We start from the raw sequence: 21061 nt of genomic DNA, 5'->3' as shown, positions 1-21061 counted from the left end.
TAGAAAACTTTTCTGTCCAATTTCAATTGCATCACATCCATAAAGAAGATTGTAAGATACTACAACATAACATAAAAATTAAAAACAGGTATTGTTGGATCAGACCAGTGACTCATTTAGATCACCAATTTTTGTCACTGTCTATATCCTACTGTAAGAAATTGGAACACCATGCACAGCAGGGATCGATAATTCCAATAAAGACCTACCTGATCTGCGTATGATGTTTTTGAAAGCTACCTCCATAGCTCAGCAACTCCTAGCTTACTGTGGCTACTAAACATGTTACAAATCCTTTATTCCTGAGTTCAAAAGGCATGCTAAAATAATTCTGCTGCCGAGGCAAAGGACAATAGGAATAGCAATAGCACATAGACTTATATACCACTTCACAGTGTTTTACAGCCCTCTTTAAGTGGTTTACAGAGTCAGCATATTGACCCCAACAATCTGGGTCCTCATTTTACTGACTTCGGAAGGATGGAAGACTGAATCAACAGTGAACTGGTCAGGATTGAACTCCTGGCTGTGGGCAGAGTTTGCCTGCACTACTGCATTCTAATCACTGTGCCACCAGGGCTCATGGTGCCAAGATGGCACACTGAAGACAACTCACAATAAGTCATACTGACAAGAAAATTAAGCTTGGAGAGAAAAAAAACTCTTTTTGTTGTTGAAGGGAGTAACCAGTAGAAAGCTAAACTTGCATACTGGGTTCATTAAAACATGCCCCTACCTTTAAGCATCATTTGGCAATTAACGTGCCTGCCAAGGCAAGGAGTGTGAAACTACCCCTTAAGAGTGTATTTCTGCTTTCGCTTCATTGAGTCATCCATACGTGATAGTGATTGCATCCATCACCAGCTTTTTCAGAAGAAGGGAAACAAACCCATAATTCTACAGAAACATTTGCTTTCAGACACCATGAGCAGCACTAAAGCAAAGGGCTGACATTCACTGAACCACAGATTTGCTTCTCCTGACTCAACAAGGCACTTAACTATAGCACTGGCTTGATAAATGTGTCTCTTTTTTTATAGTCTGCTGCTGTGGGTGAAAATTATACAAGTATCCTACATAAAAGGAAAAAATATTTTTCTCCCGGGGCACATTTTTTTGTTGTCTGTTTTAGGACTCCCCTCCTCTTTCCAAGGGGCCCACTTTCTTGTATAAATCACACCCTTTCTGAAAGGCAGGGAGCAAAATGTAAAATAAATAAAGGAATGGCTCTATTGAGATACTGCTGGCTGATGTATTCTTGGTCTTCTTCTCTCGATAGCCTTGCTTCTTGCAGCCTTGAATGGCATGTTGGTCTCCCTATTGGTCACTCTTTGGGACAAGGAAAGACACAAGTTTGCAAGTATTAAGTCCACTGAATCCAGTGGTGGGATTCAAATATGTGAACAACTGGTTCTCTGTGTGGATGCCACTTCCGGAAGTCCATTCTGGACCTGGGCAACAAAAAATTAGCTACCAGTTCTGCTGAAGTGGTGCGAACTGGCTGAATCCCACCACTGATTGAATCCACAGCCTGACTGGATGGACACTATTCAATATTGCAAGCTCCGAGCTTATTACCATTTATTTATTTATTTATAAAATTTATAGACTACCCATCTTACCACAAGGTAACTCTGGGTGGCTACTGGGAAAAACACAATAGCCTTTTCCATAGGGGGTAGCACTTCAGTACCATGTGTATGCACTGATTTTTATTTTTTATTTTTTGCACTAATAAGCATGCACTAATAAGATATCATTTATGTGGATGGCTGGGGTAGTGAAAAGGCATGCCAAGAAATGCTCAAAATGCAAACAAATCCACATAGTACAGGAGTCTTCAAACTTGGCAACTTTAAGACTTGTGGACTTCAACTCCCAGAATTCCTTAGCTATCTAACAAAATGAAATTCAATGGTGTAAAAAGTAAGGTTCTACATTTAGGCAAGAAAAACCAAATGTACAGGTATAGTATAGGGGGTACCTTGCTCAATAGTACTAGTAACTGTGATAGGGATCTCGGAGTCCTAGTAGACAATCACTTAAATATGAGCCATCAGTGTGCTGCAGCTGCCAAAAAAGCCAACACAGTGCTGGGCTGCATTAACAGAGGGATAGAATCAAGATTACGTGAAGTATTAATACCACTTTACAATGCCTTAGTAAGGCCACACTTGGAATACTGCATCCAGTTTTGGTCACCACGATGTAAAAAAGATGCTGAGACTCTAGAAAGAGTACAGAGAAGAGCAACAANTAAGGAGAAACTTCCTGACAGTTAGAACAATTAACCAATGGAACAACCTGCCTCCAGAAGCGGTGAATGCTCCAACACTGGAAGTTTTTAAGAAGAGACTGGACAGCCATTTGTCCGAAATGGTATAGGGTTTCCTGCCTGAGCAGGGGGTTGGACTAGATGACCTCCAAGGTCCCTTCCAACTTTATTATTATTATTAAGTCTTAAAGTTGCCGAGGTTGAAGACCCCTGAGAGAGTACAATCCTCATTTAAATGCCTTTCCCCGCTTCTGCTCTGAAAAGCTCTCTAGCCATCCTTGAGTCTGCAGAAAAGTATACAAACATAATAGTGTGACTTACGACCGGTCCTTGCTCTTATGACCATCGCAGCATCCTCATGGTCACATGATCAAACTTTGAACGCTCTGCATGTATTTAATAACAGTTGCAGCATCCCAATGTCATTTGATCGCCATTTGCGACCTTCCCAGCTGACAAGCAAAGTCAGATTCACTTAAAGAGTACATGATTCACTTAACAACTATGGCAAAAAAAATAAATCATAAAATTGTGATCATAAGTTGAGGAGTACCTCTATATGCTTTGTGTAGAAAAGATGCCAACTTCATTTCTGGATAACCTCAGCTCTAACCAAGAAAGGTGAGGCTTAGATATAAATTTGGGGACTAGTATAGGCTCATAGGAATAATACTCAGGATTGAAGTCTAAGCAGAAGAATCTCCAGTTAACGTCATCCCACACTGCCATTCCTTTCTCTACTGCATCCTCGTTCCCCACACCCAGGACTCATGGTGGTGCAGTGGTTAGAATGCAGAATTGCCGGCTAATTCTGCTGACTGCCGACTGTCAACAGTTCGACAGTTCAAGCGTCATTGGCTCAAGGTTGACTCAGTCTTCCATCCTTCCGAGGTCAGTAAAATGAGGACCCAGAGATGCTGACTCTGTAAACTGCTTAGAGAGGGCTGTAAAGCACTGTGAAGTGGTATATAAATCTAAGTGCTATTCCTCTGGCTATCCTTCCGTTTTAAAAACATCCTTTTTAGGAAAAAGCAGTATTCCATGCAAGGAAACTAGGTCACTCATAATCTCATAATCATCCACATGTCTTAGCTCTTTGATGCATTGCTTGGAAATGTGAGACTTAGACAATGTATTTCTACACTTGTTCCTACTGCAAAACCTCTTAATTCATAGACATGTAGTCCTTGGCTTACAACCACAATGGAGTCCAATATTTCAGTGCTTTGCAAGATAGCTGTTAAGTGAGCTTTGCCCCATTTTACGACTTTTCTTGACATGGCTGTTAAGTGAATTACTGCAGTTGGTAAGCTTGTAAACATACTGTAGTTGTTAAGTGAGTTTGGCCTCCCCATTGGCTTTGCTTGTCAGAAGGTTGCAAAAAGGGATCACATGACCCTGGGACACTGCAACCGTCATAAGTGCATGCCAGTTACTAAGTGTCCAAATTTTGATCACATGAACCATGGGGAAGCTGCAATGGTCGTAAGTGTGAAAAACTGCCATAAGTCACTTTCTTCAGTGCTGGTGTAACTTTAAACGGTCAGTAAACAAATGATTGTAAATCGAGGACTACCTGTATTGGTAATCCAGAACATGAGTTTTATGATCAATAATAGTTTTTCTCACCTGTCCAAAAATCATAGAGCAAAACAGATTTACCTCCAAATATACCTGAAATCTGTCTCAAGTTATTATAAAAGGATAACACCAGGGTTTATATTTTTATGAAATTGTTTATACTATTTAGCTGAAGTCCAGATATTCCCATCTGTGCAAACTGAATATATCCCCTTTTGAAAATAATACAAGCTGAGTAGAGGACTGAGGCATTTTGGTGCGTATCTCTGTTGTGCTTACGCTTCCTGCTATGGACACAGCTTGCCTCCCCTGGATTTGGGCAACTTTCCTTTGTTTGTGTAGAATAATTCGCAGGTTTTGACTAACTCAGCCTGTCGTTTACCTCCAATGCATTAAGCAACCAACAATCAATTTCTCATTGTTAATGTAACTGTGGAAGCAGTTAACAGCCCTTGTAAATATAATCTATACTAAGATGCTGTAATTCAAATCTGGATTGCCTTGAACTGATCTGTAAAAGTATAGCAGTACAAATACTTCACATCTGCAACTGATGGCCATGGCATAATGCATTCAGACAGAATCTATGGGGGTTATGTCCCCCCAAAAAATGTTGCAGCTGGTCAGAACAATTCCAAGAATAAAGAGAGGCAGAAGATTATTGGACTGCCAACTCCAAGGCCTTCTGGGTTCATGTAGGCAAGACAGTCTCAGGGAAATAAATGTAGTGGCCTAGATTAAGTAAATAAGGGTGCTCTTTTCCCACACATAATAAAACAGGGCAGGTGAGCACTTTGCACTGTGAGATCCCTGGAAACATTGTTTCTCTTTTGGCAAAGATAAAAATCATTAGTACAGCTATCCATGTGCATTACATTTCCATACATAGATCTGCAGAATAGATGTCTTCCTCCGTACTAGTCAGCCTGGCCATCAAATATTAAGACTTTATATCTGTATTTTCTTTTTCTTTCCCAGTCCTCCATTCCTTCATTTTAGCATCTTTTTTTAATAGTAAATTGGAGGGCAGGGAGCGTTTTCAGATAGAAATATAAAATACCAATCCTGAACCAATGGCTTTAAGCCTATGGGTGTGCCTCACTGAACAGTATATAAAATAAACGTGCAAACCTGAGCTCGTCATTTTGTCTTTGTTCACAACAAGGATGTATTCAAAGATGCCTCCAATAGTTCCAGATGTCATGAAATGGGTGCCATAATCATCAATAAATCTGCTGTACATCCCATAATTGTATTCCTCTGGGAGCTCTATCAGAGACTGCAACATGTCTTCATCCAAGTATATATTATCACGTCTCATCTTGAAACGTGCTGTTTGTACTTTGGTTTTGGCTCTAATAAATCCTACATTCTGGGAGGTAAGTAGATAGCTAGTTAGCAGACAGACAGAAGTTACAGATAGTCCTCAACTTACGACCCCAATTGAGCTCAAAATTTCTGTTTGCTAAGAGAGACATTTGTTAAGTGAGTTTTGCCCCATTTTACGACCTTCCTTGCCACCGTTGTTAAGTGAATCACTGCAGTTGTTCAGTTAATAACATGGTTGTTAAGTGACTCTGGCTTCCCTATTGATTGTAACCATCATAAATATGAATCAGTTGCCAAGCGTCTTAATTTTGATCACATGACCTTGGGATTGCTGAGAGGGTTGTAGGTATGAAAAATAGTCACCAATCACTTCTTTCAGTGCCGTTGTAACTTTGAACAGTTACTGTTATAAGTCGAGGACTACCTGTGTATCCAGTTTTTGCATGGGAGATAAGTAACTAATCAGTTAGCAGACAGTGACAAATTATACTCCGGGAGTATAAGTCTCTGGGAGGTAAGTAGAAAGCTAGTTAGCAGTCAGAAACAAGTTAAACTGAGTTTTTGAAACATGGTCTTATAATCATATGCAAAGTTCAATTTATTTATTTATTTATCTATTTATCTATCTATTTATTTATTTATTTATGACAATTTATGTGGCCACCCAACTTACTCTCAGTGATTCCAGGCAGCTTACAAAAATAAAACAACAACAACAACACAAATACAATATAAAAAGTTATTACCACCCACCTCCTCAATGTCAAACAATCAAATGAGCCACTTGACAGGACCATCCCACTTTGGGATCCCCAGGCCCATTGGCAAAAACCCCTCTTTAGTTGTTTCTCTAACCTCAGCAAATTATTCCAAAGTCCTGGGTTGTAAGCAGTTCCTATACAAGCCTTCTAAAAACTGAACAACACCAAGCTGTTCACATTTCTTGATTTCCAAGCTTTCCTAAATCATAAGCAAAATAATGGCTTCCTGCAACTCCGGTTTTCTTAAATTAATGTAGGAAAGACAGATTTGCTGTTGGAACACTTTCTCTGACAACTGTTGCCTGATGAATAATTCTAAATATTTTTCAACCATTATCATTTATATATTTAAGATCAAGGAAGGAGGATTGGAGGGAAATAGTATGCAACATTTTTCATAATTTTATTCTCCATTATAATGCTTCTTTTTACTTCAGCACAATAAGAGCAATAGCAATGATGGTCATCTCACATGTGCAATTACACACATAAATTAAGATATGAGCATTCCTGGTTCAAGAGGGACATGTGAGTGATTTGATTTAAAAAAAAATAACAACAAGGATTGAGAAAGATGAGCTTTGCTGTTGTATTACCTTTTCTTTGTATTGAGTAAAATTGTTCAGGGTCCCTGAACCCTTTGATAAAGTTAAGCCCAGTTCCAGAGACACAGGAACGCTAGCAGGTCCTATGCCAACTGTAAAACCAACATTTCTAGAGGTGTCTTTTTTGATGGCCCTCAGTAACTCTGCAGAATCATCATAATATTCTGAAGAGACACCAGTATCAGCCTGAGCCTGAAATGAAAAGATAATATGTTGGATTAACATCAATGGATTCTCTTTTGCCCTAGTAGAAGAGGGGTGGGGAACTATGGCCCCTTTATGACCTGTGGACTTCAATTCCCAGAGCATGGATGGCTCAGGAGTTCTGGGAGTTGAAGTCCACAGGTCATAAAGGGGCCATAGTTCCCCACCCCTGCCCTAGAAGCTCCAAATTTCAGCCTAGGCACACCTAATTTATCCTCTCTGAAATCTTTGCAGGGTCAATTTCTAAGCTATTTGGGGACAGCATAAACAAAAAGACAACCCCTTTCATTTTTTAGCTTCTGCCAGCCAATGTGGTATTGTCTTAATGTTATTCAGATGATGTCGGCCACTCTGGAATTAATCTTTGGTAAGTGACAAAGAGTCCTTTGTTAAATGAACACATATGCATGCAAACTACTATGGGGTTCGATGGGACCTCTGGAGGGGTAATATCTGAAGACAGCAATAGCAATAGCACTAAGACTTACAGTAGATACCTCCTCATAGTGCTTTATGCACTCTCTGGGAGGTTTACAATGTCAGCATATAAAGGATGAAAAGCTGAGTCAATCTTGAGCCCATCAGGATCAAATTCCAAACTGAGGGCAGAGTTTGTCTGCGTTGCTGCATTCTAACCACTGCACCACCAGGGCTCAAGATAGTGGTAGCAGCTACGTGATCAAAGCCCCATAAAAATGGGAGTGCAGGACCCTCCTGATGTTTCATAAGAGCCTTAAGACCTGGCTCTGCCAGATGGGTTGGGGACCCAATGGGAGAGCTTAATACTGGAAGTGGTTAACTAATTAAAATTCTATGCCACGTCCTTGTGTCCAGCTCTTTTCTTTGCCAACTTGTGCTCATGGTTTTATCTGTTAATGTTTTTATCAGCTGTGTTTTTTACAATAGATGATTTTAATGTTTTCCAATGTTTTTATATTGTAAGCCACCCAGAGTTGTTGGATATGAGATAGATGGCAAATACATTTTATAGATAGTTAGATAGATGATGATGAAGATAGATAGATAGACAGACAGACAGGCAGGCAGGCAGGCAGGCAGGCAGGCAGGCAGGCAGGCAGGCAGGCAGGCAGGCAGGCAGGCAGGCAGACAGACAGACAGACAGACAGACAGACAGACAGATAGATAGATAGATAGAGTAGGTATGTAGGTATGTAGGTATGTAGATAGATAGATAGATAGATAGATAGATAGATAGATAGATAGATAGATAGATAGATAGATAGATAGATAGATAGATAGATAGACGATAGACAGACAGACAGACAGATAGATGTGTTTGTGTGTGTGTGTGTGTGTGAGAGAGAGAGAGAGAGAGAGAGAGAGAGAGAGAGAGAGAGAGAGAGAGAGAGAGAGAGAGGTTGTAAACACCATTTTGAAATTTTATCCTTATTGTAGATGCCCCTGCCCCACCTCATTCCCAGTCTCTATATATACTGCTAATCTTCCCCTGAACTTGGAATTAAAGGCCCGTTGCATATTCACATGTCTACAAATCTGGGTGATATATTGATGAGAATATAGAGTAACAGAGTTGGAAGGAACCATGGAGATCTATTAGTCTAACCCCCTGCTCAGGCAGGGAGCTCTATATCACTTCAGACAGATGGTTGTCCAATCTTTTCTTAAAACCCCCCAGTGATGCAGCACCCACAACTTCTGTAGGCAAGCTGTTCCACTGATTTTGTCCTCACTGTCAGGAAATTTATCCTTAGTTCTAGGTTGGACCTCTCTTTGTTGAGCTTCCATCCCTTACCTACCCTGAGGTGCTTTGGAGAATGTGTTGACCTCTTCGTCTCTGTGACAGCCTCTCAAATATTGGAAGACTGCTATCATGTCACCTTCTAGTCCTTCTCTTCATTAGACATTCCCAGTTCTAACAACTGTTCATCGTACGGTTTAGCCTCCAATCCCTTAATTATCTTTGTTGCTCTTCTCCACACACTTTCTAGAGTCTCAACATCTTTTTTTGTACTGTGTTGGCCAAAACTAGATGCAGTATTCCAAGTGCAGAATAAAGCGATACTACACTGCACCTGGATCTAATAGTACACAAAGCCACAATGTTGCTAATAGGCTAGACTTTGCAGTACTTTAGGTGAAATTGCACAAGGCAGAAAACTGATTTGATTCCTGCAATAGGTCATTCAGAGTTTCCATTCTGGCCTCAGCAGTAGGGGACCAAATGCTGGCCTCAGTTACCACATTAGAAGCAAACAAATACTCATGAATAGATCATTATCTCACTTAAAATCAATCAATCCAGAATAGGTCTTCTTCTTAGTGTCTTAGATTATATTGATGATGCTTTTTTTATATAACTCCAAGCAATGAACTTGCCTAATACCATTCAACGTGTAACTCTACTGCATTAGATCTTTCCTTGCATAGATCCAGTGCTATTGAATCCTTAACATTAAGCACACACATACGCCCACACACTTACTAGAAATTGATAGAAGTGAAGATTGTAGGACCTTCGAAAATATTTCTCATCATCCCCATAATACAAATGTTCACATGTCGAATCATACTTCAGCTCTCGCCATTCTCCATTATAAACAGTTTCACACTGGCCTCCAAAGTACTTAGGGTCATAGACTAACAGTGCTGGCTTTTGTGTAAGGATGTTGAATCTTTAATAAAGAAAAAGAAAGGCAGATAGGTAAGCAGTGTTGGTGTGTTCTGTGGCAAAGATGTTCCACTTTTTAAGCATCCTAGAAACTCTCTCTAAAAAAAAAAGAAATCTGGGGAGTGATTCAGAGGCAAGCTGATTAAAGCTGTGATTCTCTATTTCCTTACTTCTAAATATGTGTAATTGATTTTTATTTCTGACTAGACACATAGATGACAACACAATAAACTGGTACAAGTTGTAAAATTTCTCAGTTTGCACCAAAGCAGATTAGAATGAAGGCCTTTTTAATACTGAGTGCATGAAATGTGACAATTGTTCACATTTACTTTTTTATTCTTTGCACACTTTTATGGCATTATTGTCTTCAGGGTGCAGTTGTATGAATATAAACCAAAAAGTCTTCTTATTTTTACTGAACACTTTTGTTTTTATCTATAAGAAATAAAATTGGAAAAAGGACTATAAAAATTTTGGACTTAAAAACCTTAAGCGGCATCGGTGACATTTTGTGGCAAAGCTTGGTATTACAACTTGTTATTGCCTAAAGGAGACTTGGCTTGAAGCCCAGACTACAGATAAGACTCTTTTAACTTTGATAAACACCACCTGTGAGAAGTTCAGCAATAAAGAGAACTTCTGGGTGGCATGGCTGGCCTCCTTGAACTATGAATGTTAACCTTTATTGATTTTTAGAGCTTTATATGGGGAATTGCCTTCCTACTTTTTTATCTGAGGAATATTGGTCATTATTTGTGATGATGAAATACCTTGGATTATAAAATTTTACTTGACAAATGACTTTTACTATAAAGACTACCTACAAACACATGAAACAGAGGTCCCATACCCAGCTATAAAATTATTTTTATCATCTGACTTCAAAGTCCTCAACTTAATGCACCATTAAGAGAAGATGGATGAAGACCAGGAAAAGATTATTTCCATGTTGAAAGCAATATATGAAACCATCCTTTCAGCTTGTGACGAAATAGGATGTTACAGAAAAGAACAATATGTCAGCTTAGATATACAAACCCAAATTCCAACTACAACTAAAGAACTAACAATGCAGAAGGTAACAGAAGAAGTGGGACAATCAAATACTAAGACAGAGGACTCAATTGACCAACAAATACAGTCAATGGAATATTCAGAAAAGGGACTGACAACACTGAAAATGGAAAAGACTTTCTATATAAATCAGAAGAAATTTGAGGAGCAAGAAGAAGAACAGAATGAATGGAAGATAAACATACCAGGTCAATTATGGGGATTTGGAATAATAGGGAGACGATTTAAGGAATACAAATGGACTAGCCCTACCAAAAAAATGGCAACTAAATGGTCTCTCTTATTCAAAACAATATATATAATAATAGAGGGAGATCTATTTGATGATTTAAAAGCATTGACAGGGAAGGCTAGTTGGCAAAGAAAGAAAGCTAGAATAAGGCTGAAGAAAATTGGGGTTTTGATTTACCAGAGGGGAATTCATATTACTAATTAGAGGGTCAAAGAGAGAAGTTGAGATAAGGAAAATTTTAAACATTTGGAAATTAGTTGAAAATAAGGATGCTATTTGTTTAATACTTAAAAATTAGACTCAAAAGAAAAAAAATATTAATATGTTTGATTTATTGATTAACTCAGACAATATATATAAACAGGTTTTGATTTATTAAAGGGGATACTGTATTATTAATTAGATGATGTAAGATGGGGGGAAAGATAACTTTTAGGAAATAGAACAAGATTATACTCAAATAGATAAGATGTGTATTTTGAATATCAGATTCGGTTATGAATTGAAATAAAGGAAACTTTGGTTACCTAAAACCTGGAAATTATAAATATCAAATGTTAAATTTGAATATTGATGGGAAACTAAAATTGGGAAAAACTAATAACAAGACATTGATTGAATGTAAAGATTGAATATAAAAGTAATTAAGATATGTATAAGCTAAACATTTATTGATAAATGTAATAATGATGTTTTTATTTAGTTGATATAATAAGAACTGTATTAGCTTAAACATGAAATAGTAGATATTAAGGGAAAAAGAGAGGAAATATTTGAGGTTGTAGTTTGAGATTTGTACTAAAGATTTTTGTATGTTACTGAACTACTGATGAACCCAGCCACCACGTTGCTTTTTAAATACCTAAATGTAAAATTGGATAATTAATAAAAATACTATTAAAAATAAATAAATAAATAAAACCCACAGTATGTCATCTTCGTATCCCGTAGCTGCAATATCTTTTTCCTTCTCTTCTTTGACAGACATGCACAGAAGTCCATTTTTGTTCCTTAAACGTCAAGTTTCCTTGAAATTGCAGCTATGCCAACACCTTTCCCCTAGTTGCAGCTGTCACTTATAAGCAACTGGTTATAGTTAACCTAAAATAAAAGTAGTCCTCAACTTGCAACTTTTCGTTTAGTGACCGAAGTTGCAGAGGCATTGAAAAAAGTGACTTAGGGTCAGTCCTTGCACCTGCAACCATGACAGCATCCTCATGATTACATGATCAAAATTTGGGCACTTGGCAACCTGGCATTTACTTATGATAGAATCCTGGGTCACGTGATCACTATTTGTGACCTTCCCAGCCGGGTTCAAACAAGTCAATGGGAAAGCTGGATTCACTTAACGGTTGTGTGATATAATTAAGTTCAGTGATTTGCTTAAGAAGTGTGGCCAAAAAAAAAAAAAATCAGATGCAGCCACCTTGCTTGGCAATGGAAATTCTGGTCCCAAATGTGTTTGTAAGTTCAGGACTACCTGTGCTGTAACTTGGTAATAGCTGAGGAACTTTCCTAGCTGTCTTGTGTTTGGTTCTACAATTGCAACTATAGGATTAACCTTTAGGTTTGAACCACTGGGCTCTTGGGCTGTTTGTGCACCATCGGACAGGGAGGCATTAGTGGCACCAAGGGGGTGATCCAAACAATAGAAACAAGGCACACGATTTCCCCACGGCAGGACAGACGTAAAGAATGGTAACAATAAAGGAGAATATTTGTAGCTTGGGGTTGAAATGAAGCTCCTTGGTGCTCTCTGAGTTTGGTTGTTTCCTTGCAGATGTTTCATTATCTAAACTACGTAACATCATCAGTGTTAATCTATATCGAATTGCTTATAAGTAGTAGCTCAAGAGGTTGTGGCCAGATTATTTCCCAAACCTATTTTTGTGTATTCTTTATTTTATACTTTTAATTAAGTAAAACAAACAACAAAAAGGGGAAAAGAAAGAAAAATGAAAAGAATGCATGCATAAAATGAACTTTACGTTAGCGAGAGATGAAAATATGGTTATAAAAAGTTTGGTTAAAGTTTTTTTTAAAGGCAAAAGAGATAAAATAATGAAGAAAAAATATAGGAAAAAGTATCCTAATAGCTGCCTTCTCCCCCCACCCCGCTCTTTCTTTTCTTCCTTTCCTTCCTTCTTTGAAGTTTTATATCATTCTATCCTACAATTTTTAAAATTTGTTCTGTCTCTGTGACATATATGAATACAAATATGTAGATACATCTTTAAAATGACATTGGCTCTGCATAAGTATTTCAAATTCTGTCCTCTTTTTCAGGGTCCTTCCTTTATTAATATCACTAATTTTTCCAATTATTTGCATATATTTGTGCATTTTCTATAAACCCTTCTGTCCTTGCGTAATCCTGTATAGCCTACTAAGGACAGATGGCACAAACCATACAGATGCTGCGTTGTCAAACTCATAATATTTGTCTTTTGGCCATTATTATTGTATTGCTAATAATTTTAGTAAATTATAAACATCAGACTTCTTTTTAAAGGAGTTTATGAGTGCTGTGAGGATGATAAGCTGTCAAAACAGTGTTTGGTCTTAAAGACAGAGAGACATTTTCTCCCAGATGAAAGGATGATGTAGATGCACTGAATAATTCTCAGTATTTAAAACACAATGAAAAACCAGGTAAACTTTTATTTATCTAGAGAATATAGTCTATTTTTAAACTTGATGTAATGGCTTCTTGCCAAAGTGAACTATTATAGAACCGATTAGATGAAGAATCTATTCCTATGGTATTTATAAAGTCTCTATCCTAACTTGGTTGCGTTCTAAAATGTTCATTTCAGAATATAGCACAATATGATGGATAAAAATAAACATTTTTCTGGCATTTATGTAAATGAAGCAGAAAAAAATAATGCTGTTCTATTTAAAAAATCTGAAATTTTTCAACTACTTCTTAATTTGATGAGGAACAACATTTTGGCTTGCCACGGAAATGTTGATGAGTGGGATAAGAGATCTTGTGTATAGCTGGGAAATGGCCAAAGGGCATATTTGAATGTATTGTTTTTCCTTATGCAGTCATCTCTTCAATCAGGGATCTCCAATCTCTTAGGTCCCACAGACTGGTAGCAGCAGTGGCTTCAGTGGTGTGGAGGAAGGAATGGTTTCACACACACACACAACACAAATCCTGTGCATGTGCAAAAGAAACTTTGCATGGTCACCCGTCACTTTGGTTCCCAATGGGCTGCAGGCCGATAGCAGTCCACTGTCCAGGGGTTAGGGACCCTATCTTAAACAGTCAGCAACCTAAATCCCATAAAGGAAATTCCTTCCATTGGGGTTTTTATAGGAGCAAGGCTGGGCATCCACCTTGCAACTATTTTATACAACATCAGAATAAATTCTAAATTCACAGACACCAAGAGAAGGAGGTAGAAAAATTGAAAACATTTTCATACTGGAAGCAAACTTACCAAAACCGGAAGTAAGATTTTTGGTTCTATTTGATTTAAAAAAAAAAAAAAAAAAAAGCATGATCTAGGGAGAACAAATTCAACTTACCCACTTGAAACTCGTTCAATTCCTGGGACTGGATCTGGATATTCACATGTACTTACAGCATCATCACACTCAGCTTCATCAGATCCATCCCTGCAGTCCAGCTCTCCATTGCATACTAGGTGACGTTTAATGCAGCGCCCTGAAATACAAATATTGTTATATATCTATTTCTGGAATCTCTGCTTGGTCTAAAGTTGGATTTAAAGGTCTTTTCCACAGATCCATAAAAATAATTTGGGACAGATTTTTCACATTCTTGCTCACCTTACACTTTAACACCTTCGACATAAGCCAAAGGTGTTTATGAAGAGTATCGTAAGTTCAATAGCTGCTCCTTTTCGGAAGAAGTACATCTAGGTTGCTAAGAAACATTGGACTTTGCACATAATGTTAAGCTAGGTTGTTTAACTGTGGCCTGTGACCAAATCATAATATCCTGACATATATATTATGCTAATAACAAATTAGCACTTATATAAATGGGCCTGCACATATATAATGCTAAGCCAAAAGAAAACCAGTAATATTATGGCTCAGTACTAAGGAATGAACTAGAGCAGTGATGGTGAAGCTATGCCATGTGTGTCAAAAGTGACACTGCACAATGTTTTGGGTGACTAAAACACCCTAATACGACTATTGTCAAAAGCACACCATTTTTGTCTGATTTTTGGAGGCTGAAGGAATCACATGAAAATAAGTGTGCTCTAGACCCTCTGAAAAATCAAGGGTCATGCAATTGTGCAACTTCCGGAGTGTCTGGAAATCATACAAGAATGGGGTGTGCTTTTGTGCAGTATTCGGAGGCTGCACTGGCCATGCTAGCATTCTCCAAAGCCGCTTCAAGAATGAAGGCCTCCTTCAGCCTGTAGCTGCCTCTAGTGGGCGCCACAGGTCTGTCAACAGAAAGACAACATTGTCTGAATTGGATTGAATTTTTCATCAACAAAGTCAATTTAGGCCCAAAAAGTTCATCATCACTGAACTAGATTATGAAGTGTACAAAAATTAAACATAAAGTTTTTATTCTTTGCTCTCATTTCAACAGCAAACAACAAAAATCTGTCTTCAAAGTAATTTCACCATCACTGTCTTTTTCAAGACTGGTCACCTCTAGGCACCAGTGCCTCATTTAATGGAAATTATAGAAACTGAACATATGCAAAGAGCATCAGATTGAGAAAGATTGAAATGGAACCAGACTCACCTGTCTCCTGACACTGAAAGTCATTTCCACAGCTTTGTTCCACATCACATGATTCTCTTGGTTCACATGCTTCTCTGTCCCAGATATTACCAGTACATATTCTCCCTTCATATTTGGCTGGTTGTACCAGTTGCCTTGATCTGAACTGTAGAGTGCATTAAAATAGTTATATACAAATTCATAAAAAATGTGGAGTTAAACATTTAGACTCCCACAAAATAATTTCACCCAAGAAGGGGAAGCATTAATTATGTAGCCATTAAAAATGTAGAACTAATTGAGTGTTTCTCAATACAGTGGAAATTACTTAAAGCACAGCTTGCAGTATGTGGTGATGAAACATTCAGAGATAATTTAAAAAAAAACAACAGAGGTAAAGCCTGATTGCAGTCAACATAAATTGCAGGGCCTTTTTTCAAATCCAATCGCTCTTTGGTTTCAAGAAGGAAAAATAACTCTGCATCAACCCGCAAATAACTGGGACCAGTTTTTCATGACTTGGAATTCTATATAAACAATTGGTGCATATGAAATTGCTCTTTATACTTCATTTTTGTGAAATGAAGCCACACTTTTCTGCAGTCTCAGCTTTACAAAACAGCTTTTTCTTGGAGGTAAAGCTTGTCCCATTACAATGCTCCAGAGGTTAGTTAAGAGGGAGGTCTTCTTGATTGCATTTAGTAGTGAGTAACATTGCCATAATACATTATTTAAGGTTATGATTGCTCCACAGCAATATCATTATCATGATTGTTTATATGATAATAATTTTACACTATTATTAATGTAAATTGCATTGTCAGGTATTTGTAACTACCTAGTTGTTCATTACATTACCTGAACATCTTAACTGTTGTCCATGGCTATAAACTGCCAGGAGTACTAGGCAGATTGGGCATAATATAAATGAAACGACTAGCACATAAATATATAGATATATAGTGCATCAATCCAGCAAAGAGAGACAGTTTTAGTGTAGTAGTTAAGGTATGAGACTAGAAACCAGGAGATGTGAGTTTTAATCCTATCCTTGACATGAAGCCAACTAGATGACTCTCTCAGCCAATGGCAATGGCAAAGCACTTCTGAAATTTTGCTAAGAAAACTGCAGGGACTAGTTCAGGCAGTTGCCAGGAGTCAACATTGACTCCAAGGCATACATGCAAGCGTGTATATGAACACCCACACAAACACACCCAGCAAAGTACTTCCTACGTTCTTTTCTGGCATCTTGGTTCATTGTTCAGAGCAGCACATTAGACTCAATCCAAAACAGAACAGAATTACATGGTTTTCAAAGTCCTTCATTCAGTCTAAATCTGGGTTTTTGTTTTTTGGATTTTTTTTTATTTATTTTTTTGGCCATGGGGTTGGATATTGTCCCTATACTGATTTATGTTTTTACCATCATTGCAAGCAAAATATAGCAAGAAGACAGTTGAATGTATAAGAATGGAACCCCTTACTCGTTTTTCTTGGCAAGGAAAGCATTGTGTCCATTGTGACCATGTGCTCAGGTGACAATCAATGGGAAGAGGTCCCGCGGCTTGTCTTTGTGATCTTGTAATAGAATGAAAATAATTAGCAATACTGAACAATAGTGTCATTTTGCACATCTACTCTGTGGAAAGCAGTTTCAATAGAATACTCTTGACTGCAACATGGAGCTGGATTTAATATCTATTAAGTGTGTCACGCTCAAGCATGGGTAGGTTAATTTCAAGGAATCTTGTGTGCAGATGCTTGCTGCCGACTTGTGTTTTGTCTTCACCCTGACAGAAAACAGATCTTTGTTTAATTTGTTGTTGTTTTTTTACACTCTTACACTCTTCTATTATGTTCAGGGAAAAGGGAATTCATCTGGCTTTGTTTGATTGAACCACAAGTCAATGGCCATATACATTGTTTATTTAAGAAAAATTATTTTATCATCATTGCAAGCAAAATTTATTTTAGAAAATTCTAGGTTCACGTCTTGGTTATGCCTTTTAGGGTGGCAATACTAGAGCGAACATACAGTATAACAATTACATTCAGCCTCAGTGATAGAAATTCACTAAATTATTATGGTCTGGAAGCATTTTCTCAATAAACTACCTCCCAAGGTAGTACTTGTGGGATTAAGTTGAGCAGGGATTATATGCTGTGTACTGTGCTGTAAAGTCCTGGAGCAAAAGTGAGATATAAATATTAGCAAATAAATAAATATACAGTAAATAACGTGATTGTTTTTCTAAGTACTTTCTTACAGCATCATAATACTAAAATTGAATTAGTAACAGAAATTCACACTTTGAAAATACTTGTTTATTTTCTCTACACCTGAGTTATATTTGAAGTAATGATGTATGTCCATAGTTTGCCCTATCTAAAATCAGAAGTTCTCACAGTGGTTTCATTGAAACAAAACAAAAATACCATATCCCCATAATTAAGAAAGGATTAAAAAAAAACTATTATATTCCTTTTGGTTTTATCACCATGTCACCACCATGGCTTCTGTGTCTCTTGGAGACTTAAAAATAACTTCTTAAAAATGTGATTCCTGGATTGTCCACTCTGATACGGACCATTTCTCACTCAGCCTTGTTCCTGTCCACTTATTTACAGTATTAGACATGACATCTAACATAGTTTTCAAGGTTAGTCAGAATTAAAGGAATTTTAACATAAAAATGTTTTAGTAATGATTACTTAAGCCTTTCTATGCCATGGTAACCTACAACATTCTCCAGATCCAGGCCAATTAAGACTTGCACAACCTTGGGAAAGCTGGATAGATAACAAATTCCCATTATTATTTCCTCCAAAGAAACATGTGTTATGTAACAATCAGACTGAATTCAAAATTAGAGCTAATTACTTAACAGTGAGAGTATGTGCAGATGAATGTGGATGTATATGAAGCTGCAGGGTTGTGTTCTTTGACAAGCTACAAATGCAGCTCTTAGTTACCTTTGTACCTTTCTCCTCCCCTTGCATGAAATACTATATAAGCAACAGCTTTTATACTTTGACAAAAAATTTAAAAAATCAATTGGTATTGGAAGAACTATAGATCAGTATAGAAGACCCCCAGAATTTCCTGTCAAATTGAAGGCCACTGCCAAAGGCCCCAAGGAAGCAGGCAATCACTTGAAAATGTTGTGGGATTCAGAATCCTTCAAAAGTTGCTACAAAATAATAACTTTTGATGTGCTAAAACAGAGAAACTATAAAATGCATACTATTATCCCTAATTTTGTTTTTCTGAATACTTAATTAAATATAATTATACTTACATGAATTAATTTATATTTGATTAAACATCCTTGTATATTAATTAAACACAAATATATGCTCCTCTCTGATTCAGAATTGTGTGCATCTCATTGCTCTTGGGGGGAAAAAAACTCTTAGTAATATAAATTCAAAGAAAACAAATTCAGGTTTTCACTTGGAACCCCATACTTCTTGGAGCATCTACTCCAAAGTCACTTTTGATCCAAAATAACATAAACTCCGAAGTTAAGACAATCTTGCTAAAGATCTCTAGTTTAGATTCTGGGCAGCTTCTTCCTGGCAGAGTAGACAAAATCCTGAACAAGTTATTTGACATGATAAAAAGTAGCTTCTTGGGTTATTCTGATAATAAAGTGATATTGTTTCTTGGAGCAATATTACTTTATTATCAGAGTAAATGTCCCTCAACTCAAATAGCTACTTAGCCCTTTTGTTTTCTGATATATTTTTTTCAATGATTCAAACCTTCCTGGCCGGTGTGTGAATTTCTTTAGGGTATGTTCTCTAGAAAGAGCATAGGATGAAATAGGAAACTGATCTATATCCAATGTATTCCTTAATAAGATACATCCAATTTGATTATTTATTGAAGGAGAAGCTCTGAGCAATGCTCGTTATTGTCACATTGCTAACACAGAACCTGTCATTATCACTTACCTTCTATTATCATTATGACTGACAGACTAGGAGAATGTAAGGTGCTTTGGCACCTTGAAGACCAGCAAATTTAATATGACAGGCTGTGATCCACAATTTCAGATGGCAAGCAGACATTTTACATAGAAAGTTTATTTTTTGTAGGGAGGAAGACTAATAATAATTAGAACAATGACAGAATTCTTCCAAAGCTGGAAAAAATGTTACTCTAAAGTCCAGGAGATGTATGTAAAGAAACCAGTGGGCTGTACTTGATCATACATCACTATTTCTATAGGTCAATTTCAATTTCAGAACCAGGCAGCTAGAGAGAATCATTTTTTATTTTTAGTTTTAAATCTAATTGCTTATTTTTGTTCTCCCCTCTCCACTTTTTGCTCTGTGCTGTTGCTTGCGCAGAGCAGAAAGTGCTAAAATTACTAAACATTTGGCTGGGAAGGGGGTGCTGTGGATGAATGCAACGACAAAAATAAGCCATCTGTACTTATTGCAGAAATAAAGAAATAAAGCCTGAAAATCCAGAAATAATATATTAATAATCCAAACATAGTATTCTTGCTTTCTCTCTTCCAAAAATGTTTGACGTTCACCTTCATTACATTTTTCCCTTGTTTGATGTGATCGCTTTATCTAGCATAAAAACATTCTGTTCTTCATTTAGATTCAGTAAGGATTCCTTGAACAAGCTTTCAAATTAAGGGAAATGCCCCATATATTTTTACTTGGAACTAAGTTCCACAGAATTTAATGGAGTTTAACTTTGAGGATATTAGCATAAGTGTGTGCCCCTTTTTTTAACCACTGCAAAATTATATAGAATATCCATCAAATGCATTGTTAAATAATATGGCTACAAGTTTGTTTTGATGCAGCATGCATGGAATGAAGAACAGAATTGTCTGAAAAACAAATTATGGCTCAGGAGGAAATGTCTTAAACAGATGTAATTATGAGATTCACAGAATGATTTGTGTTACTGCTCCATAGTGATGGGTCAATAGTATCAACCATTTTTTGTTAGGTGCTTTAAGATAATAGTACCCACATGGCTCATATGCGAGTTTGAATTGATGCACTGACCAGATAGCAATTTCTATATGACAGATAGTATCTTAAATTACATGGAGATAGACTTACCTCTGGGAAGGCAATCCGGTTAGCTTACTCTGTGCCGCATCTGTATTCGGACATAATAGCAAGTAAGCTATGGAGAGAATTATAGGAAAAAGTATCTTATTTGGGTGGATCTTCATTTTCTTTTAGCGAAACCAAGTGCTTTTCATTTTTTTTGGTTTGAAAACCTTTGAGTACCTACTTAGGAGTGATCTAGTTTTTTTCTTTTTTCTTTAGAGTGTGTTTTGTGTCTCGAATGCTCTTTGGTACTGTGAATCATTGACAAAAAGAAAAACAAACAAAATGGGGAGGAAAAAAAACTCAACCAGACTGTATTCTCAATGGCAGACATTTCAAGATAGATGGACATATTTAAACAAGCTTTTATGTTCATGCCAAAGTCCATTAAGTTTGGTTAGTAGAACTGAACTCTTTGTTATGAAGTCCCTATGTTAGAAAGGTATAAGAACGTGAACATAATTACAGTTTGTTATATCTACATGCGGTTGTGATATTTAGGAGTTAAGGACAGCATTATTGAAGAG

General features: G+C 37.1%; 1 protein-coding gene across 1 annotated transcript in view; it reads right to left on the bottom strand.

Moving 5' to 3' along the window:
- C8A (complement C8 alpha chain) overlaps window positions 1-20656 on the bottom strand; it is a 33745-nt gene extending 13089 nt beyond the window's left edge. Inside the window, exons 1-7 of the mRNA XM_015815036.2 lie at window positions 20541-20656; window positions 16931-17024; window positions 15465-15609; window positions 14258-14396; window positions 9220-9409; window positions 6543-6743; window positions 4988-5228 (exon numbers count right to left, since the gene is read on the bottom strand). Coding sequence (XP_015670522.2) covers window positions 4988-5228; window positions 6543-6743; window positions 9220-9409; window positions 14258-14396; window positions 15465-15609; window positions 16931-17024; window positions 20541-20656 — 1126 coding nt within the window. The remainder of the gene's footprint in view (window positions 1-4987; window positions 5229-6542; window positions 6744-9219; window positions 9410-14257; window positions 14397-15464; window positions 15610-16930; window positions 17025-20540) is intronic.
- Between the last annotated feature and the right edge of the window lie 405 nt (window positions 20657-21061).

This window comes from Protobothrops mucrosquamatus, unplaced genomic scaffold (genome assembly GCF_001527695.2).
Source record: "Protobothrops mucrosquamatus isolate PMUCROS unplaced genomic scaffold, P.Mucros_1.0 scaffold304, whole genome shotgun sequence".
NCBI classification, from domain to species: domain Eukaryota; kingdom Metazoa; phylum Chordata; class Lepidosauria; order Squamata; family Viperidae; genus Protobothrops; species Protobothrops mucrosquamatus.
Note: the sequence above shows the minus strand (reverse complement) of the source record. Positions and strands in the feature narration are given on the sequence as shown.